Here is a 27,155-nt window from a genome sequence, read left to right as displayed (position 1 = left end):
TATACCGCTGCTGTCACTGTAGTGTGTAGATATACCGCTGTTGTCACTGTACTGTGTAGATAATATACCGCTGCGGTCACTGTAGTGTAGATATTATACCGCTGCTGTCACTGTACAGTGTGGATATACCGCTGCTGTCACTGTTGCCTGACCAGCGCACAGCATCATGGGAGATCCCGTCCAGCCACTGCGGCGGCACCTTGCGTCACGCAGGTCTAGGAGTGATGACGTCACTGCTGAACTTCCAGCCGTAAAGCGAGCTCTTATGTGAAGCAGGGAGCAGTCAGGACTGCGTGCACCGCAATGCCACCAAAGAAAGCGCCAGCTCCCCAGGCAACGAAGAAGACCGAGCAGAAGAAGAAGGAAAAGATCATAGAGGTGACTCCCTGCACCTCTGTGCTGAGCGCAGCGCCACATGTGTGCGGGCGGCCCCGGCCTGCCGGCTGTCAGCTGTGCGGGAACGTGCTGCCTCTTCCCCTGTCCGGAGCCCTGGTGCTGGGCCTCGCCTCTCCGGTCCTGTGATCTGGACTGCTTACCAGACGTGTCAGTGCTGATCCTCCGTGCTCCCTGCTATATTCCCCTCTTCTATAATACCGAGACATAAAGAGGGGCTCCAGGGGCGGCAAAGATGGGATAAAATACTGAAATAATAAACTCCTCCCTAGATGAGCCTCGTCCGTCTGGGGGGGGTCTTCCCTGCGCTTTGTCCGTCTGGGGGGGGGTCTGCCCTGCGCCTTGTCCGTCTGAGGTGGGGGGGTCTGCCCTGCGCCTCGTCCGTCCGGGGGGTCTGCCCTGCGCCTCGTCCGTCCGGGGGGGTCTCCCCTGCGCCTCGTCCGTCCGGGGGCGTCTGCCCTGCGCCTCGTCCGTCTGAGGGGGGGGTCTGCCCTGCGCCTCGTCCGTCTGAGGGGGGGTCTGCCCTGCGCCTCGTCCGTCTGAGGGGGGGGTCTGCCCTGCGCCTCGTCCGTCTGAGGGGGGGTCTGCCCTGCGCCTCGTCCGTCTGAGGGGGGGGTCTGCCCTGCGCCTCGTCCGTCTGAGGGGGGGTCTGCCCTGCGCCTCGTCCGTCTGAGGGGGGGGTCTGCCCTGCGCCTCGTCCGTCTGAGGGGGGGGTCTGCCCTGCGCCTCGTCCGTCTGAGGGGGGGGTCTGCCCTGCGCCTCGTCCGTCTGAGGGGGGGGTCTGCCCTGCGCCTCGTCCGTCTGAGGGGGGGGTCTGCCCTGCGCCTCGTCCGTCTGAGGGGGGGGTCTGCCCTGCGCCTCGTCCGTCTGAGGGGGGGGTCTGCCCTGCGCCTCGTCCGTCTGAGGGGGGGGTCTGCCCTGCGCCTCGTCCGTCTGAGGGGGGGGTCTGCCCTGCGCCTCGTCCGTCTGAGGGGGGGGTCTGCCCTGCGCCTCGTCCGTCTGAGGGGGGGGTCTGCCCTGCGCCTCGTCCGTCTGAGGGGGGGGTCTGCCCTGCGCCTCGTCCGTCTGAGGGGGGGGGTCTGCCCTGCGCCTCGTCCGTCTGAGGGGGGGGGTCTGCCCTGCGCCTCGTCCGTCTGAGGGGGGGGGTCTGCCCTGCGCCTCGTCCGTCTGAGGGGGGGGGTCTGCCCTGCGCCTCGTCCGTCTGAGGGGGGGGGTCTGCCCTGCGCCTCGTCCGTCTGAGGGGGGGGTCTGCCCTGCGCCTCGTCCGTCTGAGGGGGGGGTCTGCCCTGCGCCTCGTCCGTCTGAGGGGGGGGTCTGCCCTGCGCCTCGTCCGTCTGAGGGGGGGGTCTGCCCTGCGCCTCGTCCGTCTGAGGGGGGGGTCTGCCCTGCGCCTCGTCCGTCTGAGGGGGGGGTCTGCCCTGCGCCTCGTCCGTCTGAGGGGGGGGTCTGCCCTGCGCTCCGTCCTTCTGGGGGGGGGGGGGTCTGCCCTGCGCTCCGTCCGTCTGGGGGGGGGGTCTGCCCTGCGCTCCATCCGTCTGGGGGGGGGGTCTGCCCTGCGCTCCGTCCGTCTCGGGGGGGGGGGGGGGGGGGGTCTGCCCTGCGCCTCGTCCGTCCGGGGGGGGGTCTGGCGCCGTCCGGGGGGGGGGGTCTGGCGTGCCCCTCCTCGTCCGTCCGGGGGGGGGGTCTGGCGTGCCCCTCCTCGTCCGTCCGGGGGGGGGTCTGGCGTGCCCCTCCTCGTCCGTCCGGGGGGGGGGGGGGGTCTGGCGTGCCCCTCCTCGTCCGTCCGGGGGGAGGGTCTGGCGTGCCCCTCCTCGTCCGTCCGGTGGGGGGGGGGGTCTGGCGTGCCCCTCCTCGTCCGTCCGGGGGGGGGGTCTGGCGTGCCCCTCCTCGTCCGTCCGGGGGGGGGGGGTCTGGCGTGCCCCTCCTCGTCCGTCCGGGGGGGGGGGGGGTCTGGCGTGCCCCTCCTCGTCCGTCCGGGGGGGGGGTCTGGCGTGCCCCTCCTCGTCCGTCCGGGGGGGGGGGGGGGTCTGGCGTGCCCCTCCTCGTCCGTCCGGGGGGGGGGGGGGGGTCTGGCGTGCGCTCAGACTGTACTGAGTGAAATTATATGGAGTAGTTTTCTAGTGATCCCTGTATGGAGCATATCCGTCTTGTTGTCTGGTAACATCAGAATGGTTTACATGTATTGAAAACCGAATGAGCTTACCTACTTTAGGTATGCAATGTGGTTTGGCCTCCTGAATGCAGACCCCCATCTTGGGGTCCAAGCAGCTCCCCTTGCACTGCTTCCCCGTCCTGGGTCCGTATGTGAGTGGAGGGCTTCCTGATGTATTGCCACAGACATAGCTAGTGTTTAGGACCATTGTGGCTTATGTCCCTTGGTTCTCATTTAAAGTCCATTTTGTTTATTTTCTTATCATTTATCAGTTCGGTATCATTAATGTATGTTTCTTGTGTATGGTAAAATACTTACCAATCGCAGTCTTCTGCCGTTTCCAGCACTGCTCCAGTCCTCTCCTAGTCAAGTGGCCACAGCTCTTTCTTGCCGACTCACACTGCAGATTGTTACTTCCTCTCATCGTAGGTCCATGAGAGCTTTGTCCTGAGCAGGGCTGTGGGGCCGGTAACCCAAACCTCCGACTCCTCAGTTATCCTTACTCCCGACCCCACAGCCCTGCCTCACTACTGAGCATGGCCATAAAGTGCAGCACAGATTCATCTCCACAGCCCTGGTCACTACTGAGCATGGCCATAAAGTGCAGCACAGATTCCTCTCCACTGCCCTGGTCACTACTGAGCATGGACATAACGTGCAGCACAGATTCATCTCCACAGCCCTGGTCACTACTGAGCATGGACATAATAAGTGCAGCACAGATTGATCTCCACAGCCCTGGTCACTACTGAGCATGGACATAATAAGTGCAGCACAGATTCATCTCCACAGCCCTGGTCACTATTGAGCATGGACATAATGTGCAGCACAGATTCATTTACACAGCCCTGGTCACTAGTGAGCATGGACATAACTTGCAGCACAGATTCATCTCCACAGCACTGGTCACTACTGAGCATGGACATAGAGCAGCACAGATTGAACTCCACAGCCCTGGTCACTACTGAGCTTGGACATAGAGCAGCACAGATTCATCTCCACAGCACTGGTCACTACTGAGCATGGACATAGAGCAGCACAGATTCATCTCCACAGTCCAGGTCACTACTGAGCATGGCCATAAAGTGCAGCACAGATTCCTCCCCACAGCCCTGGTCACTACTGAGCATGGACATAAAGTGCAGCACAGATTCATCTCCACAGCCCTGGTCACTACTGAGCATGGACATAAAGAGCAACACAGATTCATCTCCACAGCCCTGGTCACTACTGAGCATGGACATAAAGTGAAGCACAGATTCATCTCCACAGCTCTGGTCACTACTGAGCATGGACATAACGTGCAGCACAGATTCATCTCCACAGCACTGGTCACTACTGAGCATGGACATAAAAAGCAGCACAGATTCATCTCCACAGCTCTGGTCACTACTGAGCATGGACATAACAAATGCAGCACAGATTCATCTCCACAGCCCTGGTCACTACTGAGCATGGACATAAAGAGCAACACAGATTCATCTCCACAGCCCTGGTCACTACTGAGCATGGACATAAAGTGAAGCACAGATTCATCTCCACAGCTCTGGTCACTACTGAGCATGGACATAACGTGCAGCACAGATTCATCTCCACAGCACTGGTCACTACTGAGCATGGACATAAAAAGCAGCACAGATTCATCTCCACAGCTCTGGTCACTACTGAGCATGGACATAATAAGTGCAGCACAGATTCATCTCCACAGCCCTGGTCACTACTGAGCATGGACATAAAGTGAAGCACAGATTCATCTCCACAGCTCTGGTCACTACTGAGCATGGACATAACGTGCAGCACAGATTCATCTCCACAGCCCTGGTCACTACTGAGCATGGACATAATAAGTGCAGCACAGATTTATCTCCACAGCCCTGGTCACTACTGAGCATGGACATAATAAGTGCAGCACAGATTCATCTCCACAGCCCTGGTCACTACTGAGCATGGACATAATGTGCAGCACAGATTCATTTACACAGCCCTGGTCACTAGTGAGCATGGACATAACGTGCAGCACAGATTCATCTCCACAGCACTGGTCACTACTGAGCATGGACATAGAGCAGCACAGATTGAACTCCACAGCCCTGGTCACTACTGAGCTTGGACATAGAGCAGCACAGATTCATCTCCACAGCACTGGTCACTACTGAGCATGGACATAGAGCAGCACAGATTCATCTCCACAGTCCAGGTCACTACTGAGCATGGCCATAAAGTGCAGCACAGATTCATCTCCACAGCTCTGGTCACTACTGAGCATGGACATAACGTGCAGCACAGATTCATCTCCACAGCACTGGTCACTACTGAGCATGGACATAAAAAGCAGCACAGATTCATCTCCACAGCTCTGGTCACTACTGAGCATGGACATAACAAATGCAGCACAGATTCATCTCCACAGCCCTGGTCACTACTGAGCATGGACATAACAAGTGCAGCACAGATTCACCTCCACAGCCCCGGTCACTACTGAGCATGGACATAAAGTGCAGCACAGATTCATCTCCACAGCCCTGGTCACTACTGAGCATGGACATAAAGTGCAGCACAGATTCATCTCCACAGCCCTGGTCACTACTGAGCATGGACATAAAGTGCAGCACAGATTCATCTCCACAGCCCTGGTGGTCACTACTGAGCATGGACATAAAATGCAGCACAGATTCATCTCCACAGCCCTGGTGGTCACTACTGAGCATGGACATAAAATGCAGCACAGATTCATCTCCACAGCCCTGGTCACTACTGAGCATGGCCATAAAGTGCAGCACAGATTCATCCCCACAGCCCTGGTCACTACTGAGCTTGGACATAGAGCAGCACAGATTCATCTCCACAGCACTGGTCACTACTGAGCATGGACATAAAGTGCAGCACAGATTCATCTCCACAGCCCTGGTGGTCACTACTGAGCATGGACATAAAGTGCAGCACAGATTCATCTCCACAGCCCTGGTCACTACTGAGCATGGACATAAAGTGCAGCACAGATTCATCTCCACAGCCCTGGTCACTAGTGAACATGGACATAAAGTGCAGCACAGATTCATCTCCACAGCCCTGGTGGTCACTACTGAGCATGGACATAAAGTGCAGCACAGATTCATCTCAACTACAAGCAGAGATCCTTACATCAGGAACAGAACAGACATATATAGGACATTTTGTAACTTTCCCAAATTTGTATGAAAAAATGTACAGCACATCCTGCATTGCACTACTGAATATATATACTAGAAGTCCATTTTATACTGACTCCACTAAAATGGACTAAGACTTGAACTCCACAGCCCTGGTTCTGAGTCTAATAGACTATGGACTCATACTCACTTGCGAGAGACTCGCACGAAAACCTGGCACTGCCGTCGGCACTCGGACCGGAGCGTGCGGCTACATGTATTTCTATGTAGCCGCACGCTCCAGTGCTGGCGGCAGTGCCATGTTTTCGTGCGAGTCTCTCGCAAGTGAGCATGAACCCTTACAATGAGAAAGTGACTTCTGGTCACACAGCAAACACTGGAGAGAGCAGGTTAGTCCTGTGGTCCAGGAGAAGAGCGGTGCGGTGCTGGAAACTGCAGAAGACAGCGAGCGGTTACTATTTTATAACACACACGGAGCTCACATTCCTGATGCCTAACCAATAGAGACATAACAAAACAACAACTCTGGAGTTGTACTTTAGCAACATACACTGTTCAAAAAACTAAAGGGAACACTTAAACAACAGAATATAACTTCAAGTAAATTAACTTCTGTGAAATCAAACTGTCCACTTAGGAAGCAACACTGATTGACAATGAATTTCACATGCTTTTGTGCAAATGGAATAGACAACAGATGGAAATTATTGGAAATTATCAAGACACCCTCAATAAAGGAGTGGTTCTGCAGGTGGGGACCACAGACCACATCTCAGTACCAATGCTTTCTGGCTGATGTTTTGGTCACTTTTGAATGTTGGTTGTGCTTTCACACTTGTGGTAGCATGAGACGGACTATACAACCCACACAAGTGGATCAGGTAGTGCAGCTCATCCAGGATGGCACATCAATGCAAGCTGTGGCAAGAAGGCTTGCTGTGTCTGTCAGAGTAGTGTCCAGAGGCTGGAGACGCTACCAGGAGACAGGCCAGTACACCAGGAGACGTCGAGGGGGCTGTAGGAGGGCAACAACCCAGCAGCAGGACCGCTACCTCAGCCTTTGTGCAAGGAGGAACAGGATGAGCACTGCCGGAGTCCTGCAAAATGACCTCCAGCAGGCCACAAATGTGCATGTGTCTGCACAAACGGTTAGAAACCGACTCCATGAGGATGGTGTGAGGGCCCGACGTCCACAGATGGGGGTTGTGCTCAAAACGTCAGCCTGAAAGCATTGGTACTGAGATGTCCACCTGCAGAACCACTCCTTTATTGAGGATGTCTTGATTATTGACAATAATTTCCATCTGTTGTCTATTCCATTTGCACAGCATGTGAAATTGATTGTCAATCAGTGTTGCTTCCTATGTGGACAGTATGATTTCACAGACGTTTGATTTACTTGTAGTTATATTCTGTTGCTTAAGTGTTGCCTTTAATTTTTTGTGCAGTGTATATATATATATACCACATATATACCAGACACTTTATTGGCCCCTGTCTGCTGAATAAGACCCTATGGATTCCTGATGTATACACCCTTAGTAGTCTATTAGTATAGTCTTGCGTCTACATCGTAGTTTTCTCTTGTCATATTATGAGTATATTTCATTTCTTCTGGCACCTCACAACCCATTTATGTCTGACAATCAATCTTGCAGATGAGGGGTAGCATTTACCTAGATTCTTCTTGCTTTCTGGTTCCATGATGAGCATTGTTGGACTGGAGTAGCCATCTGCAGTTCAGAAGCCTGCAGGTTGTATGTACTGGACTGTGGCGGCAGAATGGTTTCTATATGGTCATTCCCAAATTCAAAAGTTATCTTGACCGCTTGAAACCTCCAGCGATCCCAGAAATTGGGCTCTGCACAGCGCCGTCTTTTATGAAGCAGAAGTGCACATGCTAGACCTCTGCTTCATTCACTGTGTGGGACTTTTGAAGAAAGCAGTAGTAGCAGTAAACTTGACACTCAGAAATGTATAAACCTGTAACAGGTTTATATTGGCAGTCTACTATATAATGTTTCGCCCTGTTTAGACCTTCATCAGAACTGATTGCCATCTGGGGGAGACTTGAGGTGAGTGGAAGCAGCGACATGGATCACGCACCTCTGACATAGAACCAACCAAAATGTTTTATTGTGCACTGCCAATAAATCTGTTACATGTTTTATAAATTTCTGAGTGCCAAGCATATTGCTACTACTGGATTTCGGGTTGGAACCCTTCTTGGGCGCTTGAGCCGCTCACCAGGAATGCCGTATGTTCCTTCTGTACATTTTGGAGAAAGCAGAGTACAGCACTGGACTATTTCCATTGAGAAATAATTGAGCATGTGCACAGCCGTTGTATTAATCATGGGGCTCTAGAGAACCTAGTTCTAGGGATATGGGATCCCCGTTCTCGGGATAACTTGACTGCTGGGTCAGTGTTCCAGCTATCCCGTATCTTATTGGTATAACTTATATTTTGGAGAAAACGCTTTAAGAATGATAACCAACACATAGCGAAGAAAGCCTTATGCCACAATATGCTCCTTACCCTTAAAGGTATCGCTATATATGGCATGGGAAGTACTTGCTATTGGCTGTGACTACATTAATATCTTGTGGAAAAGGCCAATATGGCTGTCTACACTACACCACTACCGATGCCATGTGTACTGTAAACTGTACGTTTGATTCTTTGAGGGAATAGTAGGATGAAGGACCGCCATTTAACAATGTCACCATTTCAGCCGTATAGTAAGCGCTTGTATTGTTGGAGATTTTGTGCAATAATCATGGACAATAATTCATACCAATGTAGAAACTTATCCATTGGCACTACTAGTAACTGGACCTCTGACCGTCTTCTGTCTGTCGTGTTCACCTTGGATTAGTGGCATCTCAGGGCCACTTATCCAAGGTGACCACAACCTCTGGCTTTGCACTGGTAGCTCAGGGAAATAATGCTGGTAGACAGGTGTGTACACCATCACTAAGTCATATTTTCAAGTCCTGTGCACAATGCACTATAGGGAGGCTGGTACATGTAGTGCATATTGCCAGTGTATAACATCACAACCACTGTGTTGCAACATGCAGCTGCTTAGGGTATATTCTCACAAGACACAATCAGCAGGTTCTCCTGGCTTAAATCCTCTGCGTTTTCCAGTACCTCCGTTCTGACACTTAGAAATCTCATGCCCATGCTGGAGAGACTATGCACAGGGCAGAGTTGACCCGCTCTGTGGATTTGAATGCAAAGAATGATACATTCAGCTTATTCACGACCATATCTGCACAGGTAGTTCCTGCAGTGGGAAGTTGGCAGCAGACATGCCATGTGGGAACAAGCCCTTAATGTCGTTCTGTTGCATGTGGAAAATGCTGATACGGATGCCACATTGTTCAATCAGATGGTGGATTTGTCCAAAAATACTTTTTGTCTTTGATTGCAGGACAAGACATTCGGCCTTAAGAACAAAAAGGGTGCCAAGCAGCAGAAATTCATAAAAAATGTCACACATCAGGTGAAATACGGGCAGCAGAACCCTCGAGTGGTAAGTAAGTGTTGTGTCCAGTAGTTTGCAGCCGTCATACTGACAATGTGAGAGTTGGTACAATCATTGTGTCCTATGCCATTACTGACAGAGCCGTATAGAGGCCACCTGTCCTAATATCCACCCCATGTGGTATGTAGCCAGTGCAGGTCCACCTCTAGATGCCGAGTTTTTTTTTTTTTGCACTAAGACTGGAGTCACACTAGCGTATAGCATTGGATGCGATTTCCCAATGACCCCCGGCTCCTGCTGTGCTGTGATCTGAGTGTCGGTGCTCTGTGCTCCAATCTGCTCTCATGAATCAGAACACAGCTGCGGAGGAGACAGAGTAATTTCTCCATCTGCTCCGCTACTGCTGTATATTGCACTGCACTCAGGTGATATCCGAGTGCTGTTTCACTCGCACCCATAAACTTATATAGGTGCGAGTGAGATGAGCCTCGGCTGAGTCTCGGTGCCCATCGCTGTGTGCTGCCATTGTTCTCTCGGGCCGAATCGGCATGAGAAAATAATCGCAGATGTGAACTGGCCGATAGAGTAACACTGGTCCGAGTGCTAGGCCATGTTTTATTGCATAGCACTCGGCCGTGTTATATGGTAGTGTGACTCCGGCCTACAGGCACCTTTACATTTAGCGATGCACCAGCGATCCCGACAACGATACGACCCGGTCAGGATCGCTGGTGCATCGCTAAATGGTCGCTAGTGAGCTGCCAAATGGGCAGATCTCACTAGCGATGCAGCAGCGGTCGGCGGTCGCACTTACCTTTCAGACGCGGCGAGGGTGGTCCTTCTTCCGTCTGCGTCCATGGCTCGCTCGTCGGCGCCAGCAGGAAGCCGACGACGAGAAATGGACCAGACCGATCTCGCGCGATCAGCGATAGCCAGCGGGGGTGCCGGTCGGAGGTAAGTATCACACATAGCGATATCGCTAGCAATATCGCTGCTGCGTCACAAAAATCGGTGACACTTTAGCGATATTGCTAGCGATATCGCTATGTGTAAAGCCCCCTAAACACTGTATGTATATTGTCCCTGTAATTATTCTTCTGGCCGGTAATCAGCAGAACTAACATTCTTAGGAGCCTTGTTCCCTATCATTACCCCGTGTGCAGACATGCAGATCATTATCAGTACGTCCCCTGTGTGAAGAGAGAATATCCTGCCGGCAATAGCGCAGCCTGTATGGGGGCTATTATGGAAGTAACGGCTGGGTCCGTACCCCTGCATGCTCACTAGGATTGCCACATGGAAGACCAAGGCTAATCGCCTTTTTTTCTGACCTTATCCGATCATGTAAAAGGACCTTAACGTCTTGGAGAACCAAGCATGGTGCATTATCCCCTGACTGACCCCAAGGTCTTTTTGCATTTTTTTTTTTCCTGTTTCTTTTCTTTTACCATTAGCTAAATATTTTTTATTTTTTTTGGTCACAGGATGAGTTGTAGTGTTCAATGATACAGTTTATTTTACCTTTTAATCTACTGAGAAATGGGGGAAAGCGCAATTCGCCGTTGTTTTGGAGTTTAATTTTTACGGCATTCATGATGTGGTAAAAATGACCTTACAAATCAATACTTCAGGTCAGTATTATCTGGGTGAGGTGTAGGCACTGAAAAAAGTGGCAATACTGGTATTTCAATTTTTGCTTTTCCTTTATGGCGCCCGCCATGCCGGTTAATTAACTTTTATAGTTTCATAGGTAAGAGGTTTGCAGACGCTGCAATACCAAAATATGCTTATTTTTTATTTCCTTTTAAACTGGCAAAGGGGGTCAATTTATGCATTTTTTTTTTTTTTTTTTTACTTTTAAGTGATTTTGTATTCGTTTGAGCACTTATCCTATATACTGTAATACTACAGTATTGCTATATATAGTGAAAATGAAAGTCCCCTATGAAGCCCAGGCTATGTCTAAGCTTCAAACGAGTACCAAGATGGTCAAGACTAGGGCCTTCATCAGGCCTCCTGCTGCCATGGCTATCCATAGCCACCTGTGCAATGTCATGTCAGAAATTAAGTGGTTAAACTGCAGTAATTGGAGCTATTGGAGGCCAGTCACTCCTGTTAGTGGCAGATGCCAGCAGTGTGACACAGCCGGTACCTGATCTGTATAGTGCGGGCTCAGGTCATGCACCTGAACCCAGTGTGTGCCCTACATGTATGCCATACGTCGGGAATGGGGCTACAATGATTGTTCTGGGCGCAGTGTGTATTGTAGCCAGGCCTCCATAATAGTTTAGCCTTGGCAGTGCCGTTGCTGGTTTCAGGCTGCGGCTCAGTGAGCGCACTGATGTCACAGAAGGCGTGTGGCCTGTATAAATCGCTTGGCTCTGGCTGATGGCTAGAATAGTCACGGGGCAGAGGGGGTGGATGCAGATCACAGAAATGAGCAATGGGCGGATTACAGTGCTATGAATCATGGGAATTGTAGTCTGCAGGCACGCAGACGTCATTGGGGGAAAAGTGCTGGATATAAATAGAGACATCACTCGACGAAAGAAACCAGAGGCTGAAGGGACCTCAAAATGAGATGACAAGATATCGCAGAGGTTTGTGGGCTCAATAAAGTGCCGCATAGACACGTCAAAAGTGCCGCAGCCAATCAGTGAGCCAGGCGCACTGAGCGCGGGACGTTCTGACTACATGGAAACTCCCCTCTCAGAGCCGCTGAGCCCACTGATTGGCTGGTGACGTGATGTCAGCGCCGCACCAAATGCCAAGCACTGAAGCAATGTAGAGTCTTGCCGGCGGACCCTAGGAAGAGGAGGAGAGCACGGTTTGTTTCTTCATCTGCAGCCAGGGATCAATATTGAATGAATGAAGACTTCCAATAATGTGACCAAATGGTGGGGTCCCAGCTTTTTTCTCTAGAAAGATAAGCCATAAAGGGGGTTGTCCAGTGCAGATAAGTTATCGCCTACCCATGGGATAGGTTTGGGTGATCGTTGTGTGTCTGACAGCTAGTACTGGCACCAGTCTGCAGATATGGGCACTTTAGTCCTGGTGGGATGATGCAACGGTGCTCGTGCTTGCCGCCACGTTGCACATGGATTTTTATGGCAGCCTGATGGGGAATGAATGCAGCAACAGTTAAGTATGTCAACTCTATAGGGGTAAAAATGCCCCTTTCAGCTGATCAATGGCTTCCCAGCAGTTGGACCCCATTGATGTATTAGTTATGAGTTCACCTGAGGACAGGGGGTTATTTATCCCCAGACCACCCCTTTAGTCATACTCCTGGAATGACGTCTCGGAGCTGGCCCTGTGTGGCCTGACACAGACTGGCTTTTACAAGACATATTGAAGGATGTAGTAGCAGATGTCAGAACATTTTCAGCTTTTTCTGTTCTTTAGGTGACGCAGACTGAAGCTGATAAGAAAACTAAAAAGGATGACAAAAAGAAAGATCTTCAAGAGCTTAATGACCTCTTTAAACCGGTAGTAGCTGCGCAAAAGGTCAGCAAAGGTAGATTAACTGCATATACTCCGAAAACGCCGTGCATGTGTGGGAATGGATCGAAGTCTGTATTACTGGGGCTTCTTTTTTAAATAAATATATTTTTATTTTTTAAATCTTTAGTAAGGCATCATCTTTAATATGGTGTCCACCATTAGGCTACGCTAAGAAACTGCTTAAAACAATCTGCAGCACTTCATTCTTTGACATTCACAATAGCAGTTGTAGGTCAATGATGGGAGGGAAACAATGGCTCATAAGGCATAAAGCCAATGTGAACAGACGCCTCTATTTTGTGAGTGCTATAAGATGCATTAAGTGGCCAGGATCTGATTTTGGTTTGAGGCACTGACTTCTTGTGTATCGGGTCATTATAATCTTTCAGGGGCATGTTACTACACTTCATGTATACCACCACATATATACCAACATATGACTTGTTTGCATGCCCTATGAAGGTCCATTTCTGTAGATTACATTTAGCCATTTAAGCTAATATTAGTGAGAAAAAATACTTCATTCACACTAATAAAAATTAGCTATTCAAGGGGTTATGCATGTTTTGTGATTTTTTTTTTTTTTCAAAACCATTTTTGCAATTGGATTTTATAAACATTTTTTATCTTACTGTTGACCTTCTGTTACCTCTGTGTTTGCACTCCTTATTGATGACTGCACAATGAATTAACTAAGGGCCCCGTTAAAACGATACTGTGAACGATATCGTTGCAATGTCACCAGTTTGGTGCCATTGCAGCGATGTCGAAACGACATCGTTGCGTGTGACATGTAGCTACGATCAGTTGACTGATCGTTAATCATTGTCTAATGGTCTGGGCCATAATTCTATTGTTGGTCTCCTGCTGGGGAGCACACATCGCTGCTCGTGACAGCGAGAGGCCAACGATCAGCGACGCTGGGAGCTGGTATCCAGGGTAAACGGCGGGTAACTAAGAGCCGAGCGGCTCTTAGATACCCGCTGTTTACCCTGGATACCAGCGTGATCCACGTCGGATCGTTGATGGGATCGCTGGGACATTGAAGCGTGTAATGGGGCCCTAAGAATCAATCAGTGAGCTTGTTCTGACAGGAGAGTTTCTCTTGAGCTCCTCCCAGCTGATTTATGACAACAGAGTGCATCAAAGTTGGAATGTGCAGGAAAACAAAGAGCCTATGAAAACGGCAACGTTTTTAATTAAACCCATTTTTTAAAATGATTTTTAGCCCAACATGCATGCATTTAAATAATAATAAAAAAAAGTACCCAAAAGTGGACAACCCCTTTCATTTTTGGTCAGTATGGATCCAACCAGCACAATGAAGATGTCCTTGTGTTCCAAGGAGTGAAATGTCTCCTTCATTGTTCACAGCTGCTCTTATGGATGGGCTGTGGGTAGTGATGAGCGAGCGTGCTTATAGACTGTCTTCAGTGTGCTGTAATACTATGTGCGAGACGCCGTGGCTGCATGTTTCGCTATTCGACAGCCACAAGACATGCCGGGATTATCTAACAGCCACGAGACATGCAGCGGCGGGGACTTGAACATAGTATTAGAGCATGCAGAAGACACTGTATTAGCACACAGATTATCAGATCATGCTCGCTCATCACTAGCTATGGGTTCTGTATAAATAATGAAGAGGGCCAATAATTGTGCAGATTAGTGTAGGTTTCAGGACCCCTTTTTAGGAACCAGAGCATAGGGCTCTATGGAGGACCCAGGTCATGGGTGTATGATCACAGCCGGGGAATCCAGCCGCATGCTTCAGACCCTATTGTGGGCTCCTCGCCACTTTAGTCCCTCAGTTTGGTCCATGAAATCTGTGCATCTAGGCTTTGTGCCTGTCACAGCAAGGAATAAAAAACATTTTCCTCTGTCCCTCACATCTCGCATCCAGTTGTATTGGTGAGCTGGTCCCTAATCTTCTGTCTTCTCATTTCCCATCTGTAGAATGCTTCCGTGTCCTCGGAGTGTGCGATGGCCGGCCGATCTGAGGACTATACCTCACAAAATTGGATGACTTTATAATCGTTTTTTTTTTTTTTTTTTGCTTTTACATAGGTGCTGACCCAAAGTCTGTAGTATGTGCTTTCTACAAGCAAGGCCAGTGCACAAAGGGCGACAAGTGCAAATTCTCCCATGACTTGTCTTTAGAAAGAAAATGTGAGAAGAGGAGTGTTTACGTGGATGGAAGAGATGATGAGCTTGAAAAAGGTAAAACTGTCTGTGTACTCCATCGTTCCCCAACTCTGGACCCTCAAGGTGAAATGACATTCATATGGCCCCCAGGATAATAATTAGCCATGATGTCTGTAGATGGTGTGTTCTGCCCATCCATATGTAATGGGGAAGCTGCTGGTTATGGGGACACTTGCATCTATCGAGCAGCAACCTATGAGCAACTTGGAATAGACTGTATTTCACTGGAGACTGCACTGTTATATGTTTTGCTATAGATGTGAATAAAATAAGTGGCCTCACTAATGTTTACCCCTGTGTTCAGGCTCGAGAGCTGTTTGACTATATCCGTATTCTTATTTGTAGATACAATGGAGAATTGGGACGAGAAAAAACTGGAAGAAGTGGTGAACCAGAAGCATGGAGAAGCGGAAAAGAAGAAACCTAAAACCCAGATAGTATGTTATAGTTTTCTTATTTTTAATTTTTTTTTTTTTTTGCATCAGTGGCAAGCCCCCCAAGGTTATCTCCGTCAGTGTGTAGCATGTGGGGACTTTCTGACCATTAATGAATGGTGAGGCTGCGCCCTGCAGGGAAGTGCGGTGTGACGTGGAGGCGCCCAGATGAACGGCTGTCCATGTAATACATGGACCATGTAAGTCCTGCTGAGCACAAGACTGCTTCAGTCCTGTTTCTTAAAGGGGAAGTTGTAAGAGGAAAAATAAATACATGATGAAGTGATATGGGGTAAGGACTTGGGAGCGATGCTTGCTATCCTGGTGGTGACCACTTTTGGGCACTAACCATTGCTGCCTTTGGGCAGTGAACCTAGAGCATGCAGTGTCTGGGTGTCTGGGTCTTGATCCAGGAGCTGATCTTTACACATTTATTGTCGCAGGTTTGTAAATTCTTCCTAGACGCGATAGAAGGCAACAAATATGGATGGTTTTGGGTCTGCCCTGGTGGAGGCGACACCTGCATGTATCGCCACGCACTGCCTCCTGGCTTTGTATTAAAGAAGGACAAAAAGAAAGAAGAAAAGGAAGATGAAATTTCATTAGAAGATTTGATAGAAAAGGAGGTATGCCTAATTACTTTCACAATGGGTGACAGTCCCCTTTTTCAGAGCTTCTACTATTGCCAATAATTTAAGACTACTCCCCACAGTATGTGTCTGCTGACAGTACTGACTTTTATGTGACATCCCACCATCATCTGTGTTCAGTGGTCTATGCCACAACACATCAGGGAGCATGATGTTTAGGACCACTGCATGCAGACGGGTAGGGGTACAGCGCTCTTAAACATTTTGTTCAGCCATTTTGTTGTTCTGCCGTCTTTTATTTTGCTCTGTAAATTTAGTCAAAGTCTTGTATTTAATTTTAGTTTCTTAAATCAGACTTTTAGAATGTAGAAGACAATTATTGTTTTTTTCGTCTTTTTAATTTTTTTTACTTTTTGTTTAACAAGTTCAAGATGGTACTATTTTCCCCTGTTTTCTTTTTTTTTCACCCGCACACTTGGTTTTAGTAGCTGCAATGTCTTTTAATATAGGCTGGATGTGAGGCCTGTGTGTCCCTCCCAGTAATATAGGCTGGATGTGAGGCCTGTGTGTCCCTCCCAGTAATATAAGCTGGATGTGTGATGCCTGTGTGTCTCTCCCAGTAATATAGGCTGGATATGTGAGGCCTGTGTGTTTCTCCCAGTAATATAGGCTGGATCTGAGGCCTGCGTGTTTCTCCCAGTAATATAGGCTGGATCTGAGGCCTGCGTGTCCCTCCTAGTAATATAGGCTGGATGTGAGGCCTGTGTGTCCCTCCTAGTAATATAGGTTGGATGTGATGCCTGCGTGTCCCTCCTAGTAATATAGGCTGAATGTGTGAGGCCTGCGTGTCCCTCCTAGTAATATAGGCTGGATGTGAGGCCTGTGTGTCCCTCCTAGTAATATAGGTTGGATGTGATGCCTGCGTGTCCCTTCTAGTAATATAGGCTGAATGTGTGAGGCCTGCGTGTCCCTCCCAGTAATATAAGCTGGATGTGTGATGCCTGTGTGTCTCTCCCAGTAATATAGGCTGGATATGTGAGGCCTGTGTGTTTCTCCCAGTAATATAGGCTGGATCTGAGGCCTGCGTGTTTCTCCCAGTAATATAGGCTGGATCTGAGGCCTGCGTGTCCCTCCTAGTAATATAGGTTGGATGTGATGCCTGTGTGTCCCTCCTAGTAATATAGGCTGAATGTGTGAGGCCTGCGTGTCCCTCCTAGTAATATAGGCTGAATGTGTGAGGCCTGCGTGTCCCTCCTAGTAATATAGGCTGGATGTGAGGCCTGTGTGTCCCTCCTAGTAATATAGGTTGGATGTGATGCCTGCGTGTCCCTTCTAGTAATATAGGCTGAATGTGTGAGGCCTGCGTGTCCCTCCTAGTAATATAGGCTGGATGTGAGGCCTGTGTGTCCCTCCTAGTAATATAGGTTGGATGTGATGCCTGTGTGTCCCTCCTAGTAATATAGGTTGGATGTGATGCCTGTGTGTCCCTCCTAGTAATATAGGCTGAATGTGTGAGGCCTGCGTGTCCCTCCTAGTAATATAGGCTGAATGTGTGAGGCCTGTGTGTCTCTCCCAGTAATATAGGCTAGATGTGTGAGGCCTGTGTGTTTCTCCCAGTAATATAGGCTGGATGTGAGGCCTGCGTGTCCCTCCTAGTAATATAGGCTGGATGTGAGGCCTGTGTGTCCCTCCTAGTAATATAGGTTGGATGTGATGCCTGCGTGTCCCTCCTAGTAATATAGGCTGAATGTGTGAGGCCTGCGTGTCCCTCCTAGTAATATAGGCTGGATGTGTGAGGCCTGTGTGTCCCTCCTAGTAATATAGGCTGGATGTGAGGCCTGTGTGTCCCTCCTAGTAATATAGGTTGGATGTGATGCCTGTGTGTCCCTCCTAGTAATATAGGTTGGATGTGATGCCTGTGTGTCCCTCCTAGTAATATAGGCTGAATGTGTGAGGCCTGTGTGTCTCTCCCAGTAATATAGGCTAGATGTGTGAGGCCTGTGTGTTTCTCCCAGTAATATAGGCTGGATCTGAGGCCTGCGTGTCCCTCCTAGTAATATAGGCTGGATGTGAGGCCTGTGTGTCCCTCCTAGTAATATAGGTTGGATGTGATGCCTGCGTGTCCCTCCTAGTAATATAGGCTGAATGTGTGAGGCCTGCGTGTCCCTCCTAGTAATATAGGCTGGATGTGTGAGGCCTGTGTGTCCCTCCTAGTAATATAGGCTGGATGTGAGGCCTGTGTGTCCCTCCTAGTAATATAGGTTGGATGTGAGGCCTGTGTGTCCCTCCTAGTAATATAGGTTGGATGTGATGCCTGTGTGTCCCTCCTAGTAATATAGGCTGAATGTGTGAGGCCTGTGTGTCTCTCCCAGTAATATAGGCTAGATGTGTGAGGCCTGTGTGTTTCTCCCAGTAATATAGGCTGGATCTGAGGCCTGCGTGTCCCTCCTAGTAATATAGGCTGGATGTGAGGCCTGTGTGTCCCTCCTAGTAATATAGGCTGGATGTGTGATGCCTGTGTGTCCCTCCTAGTAATATAGGCTGAATGTGTGAGGCCTGCGTGTCCCTCCTAGTAATATAGGCTGGATGTGAGGCCTGTGTGTCCCTCCTAGTAATATAGGTTGGATGTGATGCCTGTGTGTCCCTCCTAGTAATATAGGCTGAATGTGTGAGGCCTGTGTGTCTCTCCCAATAATATAGGCTAGATGTGTGAGGCCTGTGTGTTTCTCCCAGTAATATAGGCTGGATCTGAGGCTTGTGTGTCCCTCCTAGTAAAATAGGTTGGATGTGATGCCTGTGTGTCCCTCCTAGTAATATAGGCTGGATGTGTGATGCCTGTGTGTCCCTCCTAGTAATATAGGCTGAATGTGTGAGGCCTGTGTGTCCCTCCTAGTAATATAGGCTAGATGTGTGAGGCCTGTGTGTTTCTCCCAGTAATATAGGCTGGATCTGAGGCTTGTGTGTCCCTCCTAGTAAAATAGGTTGGATGTGATGCCTGTGTGTCCCTCCTAGTAATATAGGCTGGATGTGTGATGCCTGTGTGTCCCTCCTAGTAATATAGGCTGAATATGTGAGGCCTGTGTGTCCCTCCTAGTAATATAGGCTAGATGTGTGAGGCCTGTGTGTTTCTCCCAGTAATATAGGCTGGATCTGAGGCTTGTGTGTCCCTCCTAGTAAAATAGGTTGGATGTGATGCCTGTGTGTCCCTCCTAGTAATATAGGCTGGATGTGTGATGCCTGTGTGTCCCTCCTAGTAATATAGGCTGAATGTGTGAGGCCTGTGTGTCCCTTCTAGTAATATAGGCTAGATGTGTGAGGCCTGTGTGTTTCTCCCAGTAATATAGGCTGGATCTGAGGCTTGTGTGTCCCTCCTAGTAAAATAGGTTGGATGTGATGCCTGTGTGTCCCTCCTAGTAATATAGGCTGGATGTGTGATGCCTGTGTGTCCCTCCTAGTAATATAGGCTGAATATGTGAGGCCTGTGTGTCCCTCCTAGTAATATAGGCTAGATGTGTGAGGCCTGTGTGTTTCTCCCAGTAATATAGGCTGGATCTGAGGCTTGTGTGTCCCTCCTAGTAAAATAGGTTGGATGTGATGCCTGTGTGTCCCTCCTAGTAATATAGGCTGGATGTGTGATGCCTGTGTGTCCCTCCTAGTAATATAGGCTGAATGTGTGAGGCCTGTGTTTCCCTCCTAGTAATATAGGCTAGATGTGTGAGGCCTGTGTGTTTCTCCCAGTAATATAGGCTGGATCTGAGGCCTGCGTGTCCCTCCTAGTAATATAGGCTGAATGTGTGAGGCCTGTGTGTCCCTCCCAGTAATATAGGCTGGATGTGTGAGGCCTGTGTGTCCCTCCTAGTAATATAGGCTGGATGTGTGAGGCCTGTGTGTCCCTCCTAGTAATATAGGCTGGATGTGAGGCCTGTGTGTCCCTCCTAGTAATGTAGGTTGGATGTGATGCCTGTGTGTCCCTCCTAGTAATGTAGGTTGGATGTGATGCCTGTGTGTCCCTCCCAGTAATATAGGCTGGATGTGAGGCCTGTGTGTCCCTCCCAGTAATATAGGCTGGATGTGAGGCCTGTGTGTCCCTCCCAGTAATATAGGCTGGATGTGAGGCCTGTGTGTCTCTCCCAGTAATATAGGCTGGATGTGTGAGGCCTGTGTGTCCCTCCCATTAATATAAGCTGGATCTGAGGCCTGCGTGTCCCTCCTAGTAATATAGGCTGGATCTGAGGCCCATGTCCCCCTCCTAGTAATATAGGATGGATGAGTGAGGCCTGCATGTCCCTCCTAGTAATATGGGCTGGATGTATGAGGCCTGTGTGTTTTTCCCAGTAATATAGGCTGCATGTGAGGCTTGAATTTCTGTGGCTCGATAGCGCCCCATAACAGTGCCCACCAGAGAGTGCACCATCGTTATCAATGGTCCCAGCTACACAGCTTCTCTATAGCAGAGAAGATACGACAGATTGCCTTCACAGTCCACATGAGACCCCAGGACTGCTGGTTGTCCCCTGCTATCTGGCTGGGTTGTCATATCTGCCATATCTAGTCTCTTGGCCATAAAGTTGTCCACCTTGTAAATGTGATTGTATGATTTGTCCTTATTTTCTGTTCTATAGCGTGCTGCCCTCGGACCAAATGTCACCAGGATTACCTTAGAATCATTTCTCGCTTGGAAGAAAAGAAAACGGCAAGATCGAATAGTAAAAGCTGAAGAGGAAATGGAAAGAAGAAAGGCAGACTTTAAAGCAGGGAAATCCTTGGGGGTACGTGTTACCAGGTATCCTTACAGTGGTGGTTTCTTCATTGCTCCAAAGTTTCTGTATTAGTGAACCTGTATTTCCCCTTCATAGATCAGTGGTCGTGAAGTGTTTGAATTCAGACCTGAGCTTGTGAATGACGACGACGAAGAGGCAGATGACACACAATACGTTGCCGAGATAGATGAAGATGATGTAAGCTCTGTCCTGTGATTTGTTCTCTTCCGTATTATTAGACTTATACTATGAGTATTATAACATGCGGATTACGACTACGGTACCTGTGTTCATAGAGTGCGTAACTGTAATGGATCATCCAAAGAAGAAAAAGAAAAGCTGCTGTTTAAATCAGAAAATTGCTACTTTTTATGTTTGAATTAAACAAGAGAGCACTCGCGCTATGATTCAGACACAAGAAAACGTTACTGATCAATTGTAAATATGACAAATACCTGCGATAGTTGTGCAGAAACCTTGTAAATCTGGACGGAATGTAGTGAATATCTTCCAAAAAATTCAATTCAGTATGCCAAAGAGTAAAAACAGGTATTTAGGAGGTAGGTAAAAAATTATAATTAATTTGCACCATAAAAAATATATATAATTAGTATTTATGAACATGCCATGTGCAAATAATGGCAGTGAACTGAGTGTCCTTCAGTTTGTGCAAATATGCAAACGAGTGTGATACTAATAGAGGCAGTGATCTCAGTGCCCTACAAATTGTGCAAATATGCTAAAAAAGACAATAAATAATAAAAGCACTATGAAGCGCTGAGAGAGGACCTGCAGCAAAGATAAATACTATTAGTGGCGGTAGGGCTAAAAGATGCCAAGGTGTTCAATGTGACCAGAGATAAAGGGGAGATTTTCTGATACTGTGCAATTAAAACTAATTAAGGCTACCCACATAAGTGCTGGGGGTGCTCGGCGTCCCACACTGAAGGGCAAAAACAGTGCCGGGTACCTGCGCTCTTGAGAATTGCTAATATCCACCAGTAGATTAAATTGACTGAAGCCCTGCTATGTGTAGCACAGGTGATCACAGCTCCAAGTCTCGTAAGGAGATTATTGAAGCAAGTAAAGTAGAAAAAAATGTTTAAAAAAAAATAAACGTTCAAATCGCTCCTCTTTTGCCCCATTCAAAATAAAAAAATACACATACTTGGTATCACTGTGTTCGGAATCGCCCGATCTATCAAAATCTAAAAATGTATCTGATTAGTAAACGGCGTAACGAGAAAAAAAAAGCAAAACTCCAGAATTGTGGGCTTTTTTGGTCACCGCAACATTGCAATAAAATGCAATAACAGGAGATCAAAAGATCATTTCTGCCCCAGAATGGTATCAATAAAAATGTCAGCTCAGCAGGCTAAAAATAAGCCCTCACCCAGATCCTGAATAATGGAGATTCTGCGGGTCTCAGGTCATGAATGAGTTAAAGGTAACCTGTCTTATTCCCAAGTGCTGGTAATCTGCAAATTTTGGGTTAATCTAAGGGTTAATAGCGTTCCAGGTCTTACTGAAAATGCGGCTATCATCAGTGAAAAAAGCAACGTCTAGACGAATGATCCCTAACTGGAGCTATTACAATCGATGTCTCTTTTTGTAGATTGGGAGGAAAAAACAACTTGGGATCAGATGTGAAACACCACCTCTCGCATCCATTGGAAGGTGGATTGTCCCCTGTGAATACTTGGGACCTTTGTTTGTGAACCAAATCCCACTCCTAATACAAGAGGCTTCAGGATAAATGGGGGTCTGTAATGGGGCAATCCGGTATAACACCTGATTTTGCAGGGCAAAGTTGTCACCTGTCTGTTCCTCCTACTGTTCCCACCGCAGGGTGCGATCTAATATAACAGCGGGTCATTCTGCAGAATAACCCGAGTCTGCAGTGCCTGCTTTCTGCACTGGTCCTGGAGGATAGAGCTCACTGAATGACGCCTACACCCACTAAGGGCACAGGGATAGGAGTTCTCCGGATTCTTCATGGTCCTGCTTCATGTGGTGTGCTAGGAGCCAATCTGGATGTATGATGCTGCTGAGGACCGTGCTGTTGTGAAATGCTTTGTACGTCTTGAAATCTAATGCTCTGCAAAAGAAATTTAGTTTTGTTTCTCATAAAATGGATTTTCATTCTAACAGTTGGACACATCCGATGTTCAGGATATCGATCTGAGTCGCTTTGTTCTGAAAGATGTTGATGAAACGGGCATCACCGTCGCCAGCCACGAGCGTTTCAGCACATATGTCACATCAGCGGACAGAGATGGTAAGTGGGCAGCTCACCTTACTATAATGCTTCATAGCCTAACATTGCACCATACACGGATGCTTTTATTTTTTTGTCTTTTTTTTCAATGCAATGAAGTGTCAGTGCTAATGGGCAAAATTTGAAAACTCCACATTTTCAATAGAAATCTGATAAATCTGTTCATACAAGTGGAAAAATAATTGTATAGTTAGATCCAATCATTATTTGTTACTGCATCTTTGTGTCAAGTATTGAAAAATTATAAAATTGAAAAAAAAAATAGAGAAAAAAAACTTTCTCCTTACTCAGACCTGGGCAAAGTACGGGCCACATCCAGCCCTCTGGCTGTTCCAGTCTGGCCCACAGCCCATTCTCCCCCCGTGCACATTCAAATATCACGGCTATTGGCATCCTGAGGATGCAAATGGTGGAAGATGGCGCCACCAGTCAGTGTGTGCGACTGAGACAGCAAAGTCAATGGCGTCACTGCATTGTGTCTGCTATGCAGAAAGCCAGTGCACTGGAACAAGAGCCCCAGGGAAGGTTTGTGGTGTGTGTGTGTGTGTTTCTTTGATTTTGTTGTTGTTTGTTTTTGTTTTTTTTTGTTTTTTTTTAACGTGCAAGGGACATGTGCCTTCATATAGGTGGCTATGTAAGGGCTTATACTGAATATAGGGAGGCTATAGGAGGGCTCATGCTGTATATAGGGGCTGTGTGTGGGCTCATACTGAATATGGGAGGGCTCATGCTGTATATAGGGGTTGTGTCTGGGCTCATACTGAATATGGGAGGGCTCATGCTGTATATAGGGGCTGTGTGTGGGCTCATACTGAATATGGGAGGGCTCGTGCTGTATATAGGGGCTGTGTGCGGGCTCATACGGAATATGGGAGGGCTCGTGCTGTTTATAGGGGCTGTGTGCGGGCTCATACGGAATATGGGAGGGCTCGTGCTGTATATAGGGGTTGTGTCTGGGCTCATACTGAATATGGGAGGGCTCATGCTGTATATAGGGGCTGTGTGCGGGCTCATACGGAATATGGGAGGGCTCGTGCTGTATATAGGGGCTGTGTGCGGGCTCATACGGAATATGGGAGGGCTCGTGCTGTATATAGGGGCTGTGTGCGGGCTCATACGGAATATGGGAGGGCTCGTGCTGTATATAGGGGCTGTGTGCGGGATCATACGGAATATGGGAGGGCTCGTGCTGTATATAGGGACTGTGTGCGGGCTCATACTGAATATGGGAGGGCTCGTGCTGTATATAGGGGCTGTGTGCGGGCTCATACTGAATATGGGAGGGCTCGTGCTGTATATAGGGGCTGTGTGCGGGCTCATACTGAATATGGGAGGGTTTGTGCTGTATATAGGGGCTGTGTGGGCTCATACTGAATATGGGAGGGCTCGTGCTGTATATAGGAGCTCTGTTTGGGCTTATACAGTACAGTCCTGGCAAAAAAAAATCTTTCCACTTGTGCAGCAAAATACAATGTACATATATATCCGCGTCATGATTTAATTTCTTAAAAGTGCACACAATAATCAAAAACTGTCTAATGGCAAAGCTGGCTTAGTTGTCGGTAAGGGTGACATGACGAAATATTAATTGTAACTAAATATCCACAATGAAACATGTCACATCCATCACAACTCTACCTATAATGTATTCTTTTATTTAACCCATCTGGTAAATGCTCCTCCGGGACCCTGTGACACAGTAGTTAATATTTCGAGACTACAGCCACAGATTAGATAGTAATAAATGTAAAGGCCGCAGGTATAAAGCGCAGATTTCATGCTACACTTTGATGTCCGTCCGTTGGCTTCCTAGCGATTGCTTCTTACCTATCCCTGTCTTTTCTACAGATGCAAAGCTAAATGAAGCATCAGGTGGTGACTTGAGAAATGGGGAACATAACGATTATGCCGAAGAAAGTGAAGAAGAAGACGACGAAGAAGATCTAGAGGATGCGGTGCCTGTTGATGAAAATCTTTTTACTGGAGAAGATCTAGATGAACTTGAGGAACAGCTGAATACACTGGATGAATGAACATTGCTGCCGACCCTCGCATCATCAGTAGGATATTCGGACTGCCATGCCTTTACAACTTGATTTTTTAATAGGGAAAAATGACTGTCCCTTCTCGCTTCTACAGAGCACATCACAAACGAATAAGAAACCATTTCTCGTGTTGTAATTTTGACAACTGCAAATTGGTCAGACTCTATAGGAATGATGTATAATAAAGGTCTTATTTGGATGTAGAGGTACATGATCTGTTTTATTTAATACTTTGTGTATTATGTTGCATTTGTCTTGATTGAATAAAAACGTGAGGTAAATTGTGGTAATGGATGTAATGCAGTAAATCTGCACTGATCTCCGTCCTCGCTGTTATATAGTCTGCCCGTCCTCCTTCTCTGTTATGTAGACTGCCCGTCCTCCTCCTTTCTGTTATGTAGTCTGCCCGTCCTCCTCCTGTCTGTTACGTAGACTGCCCGTCCTCCTTCCTGTTACATAGACTGCCCATCCTCCTTTCTGTTATGTAGACTAGCCCGTCCTCCCAGGGCTGTGGAGTCGGTAAGCCAAACCTGCGACTCCGACTCCGACTCCTCAATTTCCCTTACACCGACTCCGACTCCAACTCCGACTCCACGACTCCGACTCCCACACATATTGCTTATACACTCACTGGCCACTTTATTAGGTACACCTGTCCAACTGTGTGTTAAGACTTAATTTCTAATCAGCCAATCACATGGCGGCAACTCAGTGCATTTAGGCATGTAGACATGGTCAAGACAATCTCCTGCAGTTCAAACCGAGCATCAGTATGGGGAAGAAAGGTGATTTGAGTGCCTTTGAACGTGGCATGATTGTTGGTGCCAGAAGGGCTGGTCTGAGTATTTCAGAAACTGCTGATCTACTGGGATTTTCACGCACAACCATCTCTAGGGTTTACAGAGAATGGTCCGAAAAAGAAAAAAAATCCAGTGAGCGGCAGTTCTGTGGCCGGAAATGCCATGTTGATGCCAGAGGTCAGAGGAGAATGGGCAGACTGGTTCGAGCTGATAGAAAGGCAACAGTGACTCAAATTGCCACCCGTTACAACCAAGGTAGGCAGAAGAGCATCTCTGAACGCACAGTGCGTCGAACTTTGAGGCAGATGGGCAACAGCAGCAGAAGACCACACCGGGTACCACTCCTCTCAGCTAAGAACAGGAAACTGAGGCTACAATTTGCACAAGCTCATCGAAATTGGACAGTAGAAGATTGGAAAAACGTTGCCTGGTCTGAAGAGTCTCGATTTCTGCTGCGACATTCGGATGGTAGGGTCAGAATTTGGCGTAAACAACATGAAAGCATGGATCCATCCTGCCTTGTATCAACAGTTCAGGCTGGTGGTGGTGGTGTCATGGTGTGGGGAATTTTTTCTTGGCACTCTTTGGGCCCCTTGGTACCAATTGAGCATCGTTGCAACGCCACAGCCTACCTGAGTATTGTTGCTGACCATGTCCATCCCTTTATGACCACAATGTACCCAACATCTGATGGCTACTTTCAGCAGGATAATGCGCCATGTCATAAAGCTCGAATCATCTCAGATTGGTTTCTTGAACATGACAATGAGTTTACTGTACTCAAATGGCCTCCTCAGTCACCAGATCTCAATCCAATAGAGCATCTTTGGGATGTGGTGGAACGGGAGATTCGCATCAGGGATGTGCAGCCGACAAATCTGCGCCAACTGTGTGATGCCATCATGTCAATATGGTCCAAAATCTCTGAGGAATGCTTCCAGCACCTTGTTGAATCTCTGCCACGAAGAATTGAGGCAGTTCTGAAGGCAAAAGGGGGTCCAACCCGTTACTAGCATGGTGTACCTAATAAAGTGGCCAGTGAGTGTATTTAAGTGAAAAATGTATTGTAGTACAATGTGAACCTCAGACATTTAATCATTTTTATGATCCAATAATCAAGATATTTAGATAGAACAGAATATATATTGGTGTCCTACCCGGTTTTCATTCTTTTTGGTACAGATACGATATGGATAGACAGATATGGATAAATGGATAGATAGAGCAGATTTCTAATCTGCTTTTGCTATTGAAAACATTATCTATGAGCTCAAAAACCTTTCAGGTGATGCAGTTTTTTAAAAAGATGATCAGCTTTTGCAGCTGAAAAACGTATCCTCAAAAAACACAGG

The 27,155-nt window shown here is 47.9% G+C and overlaps 1 protein-coding gene across 1 annotated transcript; it reads left to right on the top strand.

Annotated features, from left to right (window-relative positions):
- The first annotated feature begins 202 nt into the window (after nucleotides 1-202).
- On the top strand, nucleotides 203-25,206 carry ZC3H15 (zinc finger CCCH-type containing 15). Its single transcript, XM_073546679.1, has 10 exons — nucleotides 203-378; nucleotides 9,134-9,235; nucleotides 12,593-12,704; nucleotides 14,759-14,911; nucleotides 15,242-15,333; nucleotides 15,774-15,956; nucleotides 20,543-20,689; nucleotides 20,777-20,878; nucleotides 22,832-22,958; nucleotides 24,807-25,206. Exons 1-10 carry the CDS (start codon nucleotides 304-306, stop codon nucleotides 24,989-24,991), a joined length of 1,278 nt encoding a protein of 425 aa, XP_073402780.1. The 5' UTR covers nucleotides 203-303; the 3' UTR covers nucleotides 24,992-25,206.
- The last annotated feature ends 1,949 nt before the right edge of the window (nucleotides 25,207-27,155 follow it).

Source organism: Dendrobates tinctorius, unplaced genomic scaffold (assembly GCF_039654945.1).
Source record: "Dendrobates tinctorius isolate UK_male_01 unplaced genomic scaffold, ASM3965494v1 ptg000150l, whole genome shotgun sequence".
In the NCBI taxonomy this organism is placed as follows: Eukaryota; Metazoa; Chordata; class Amphibia; order Anura; family Dendrobatidae; genus Dendrobates; species Dendrobates tinctorius.
Note: the sequence above shows the minus strand (reverse complement) of the source record. Positions and strands in the feature narration are given on the sequence as shown.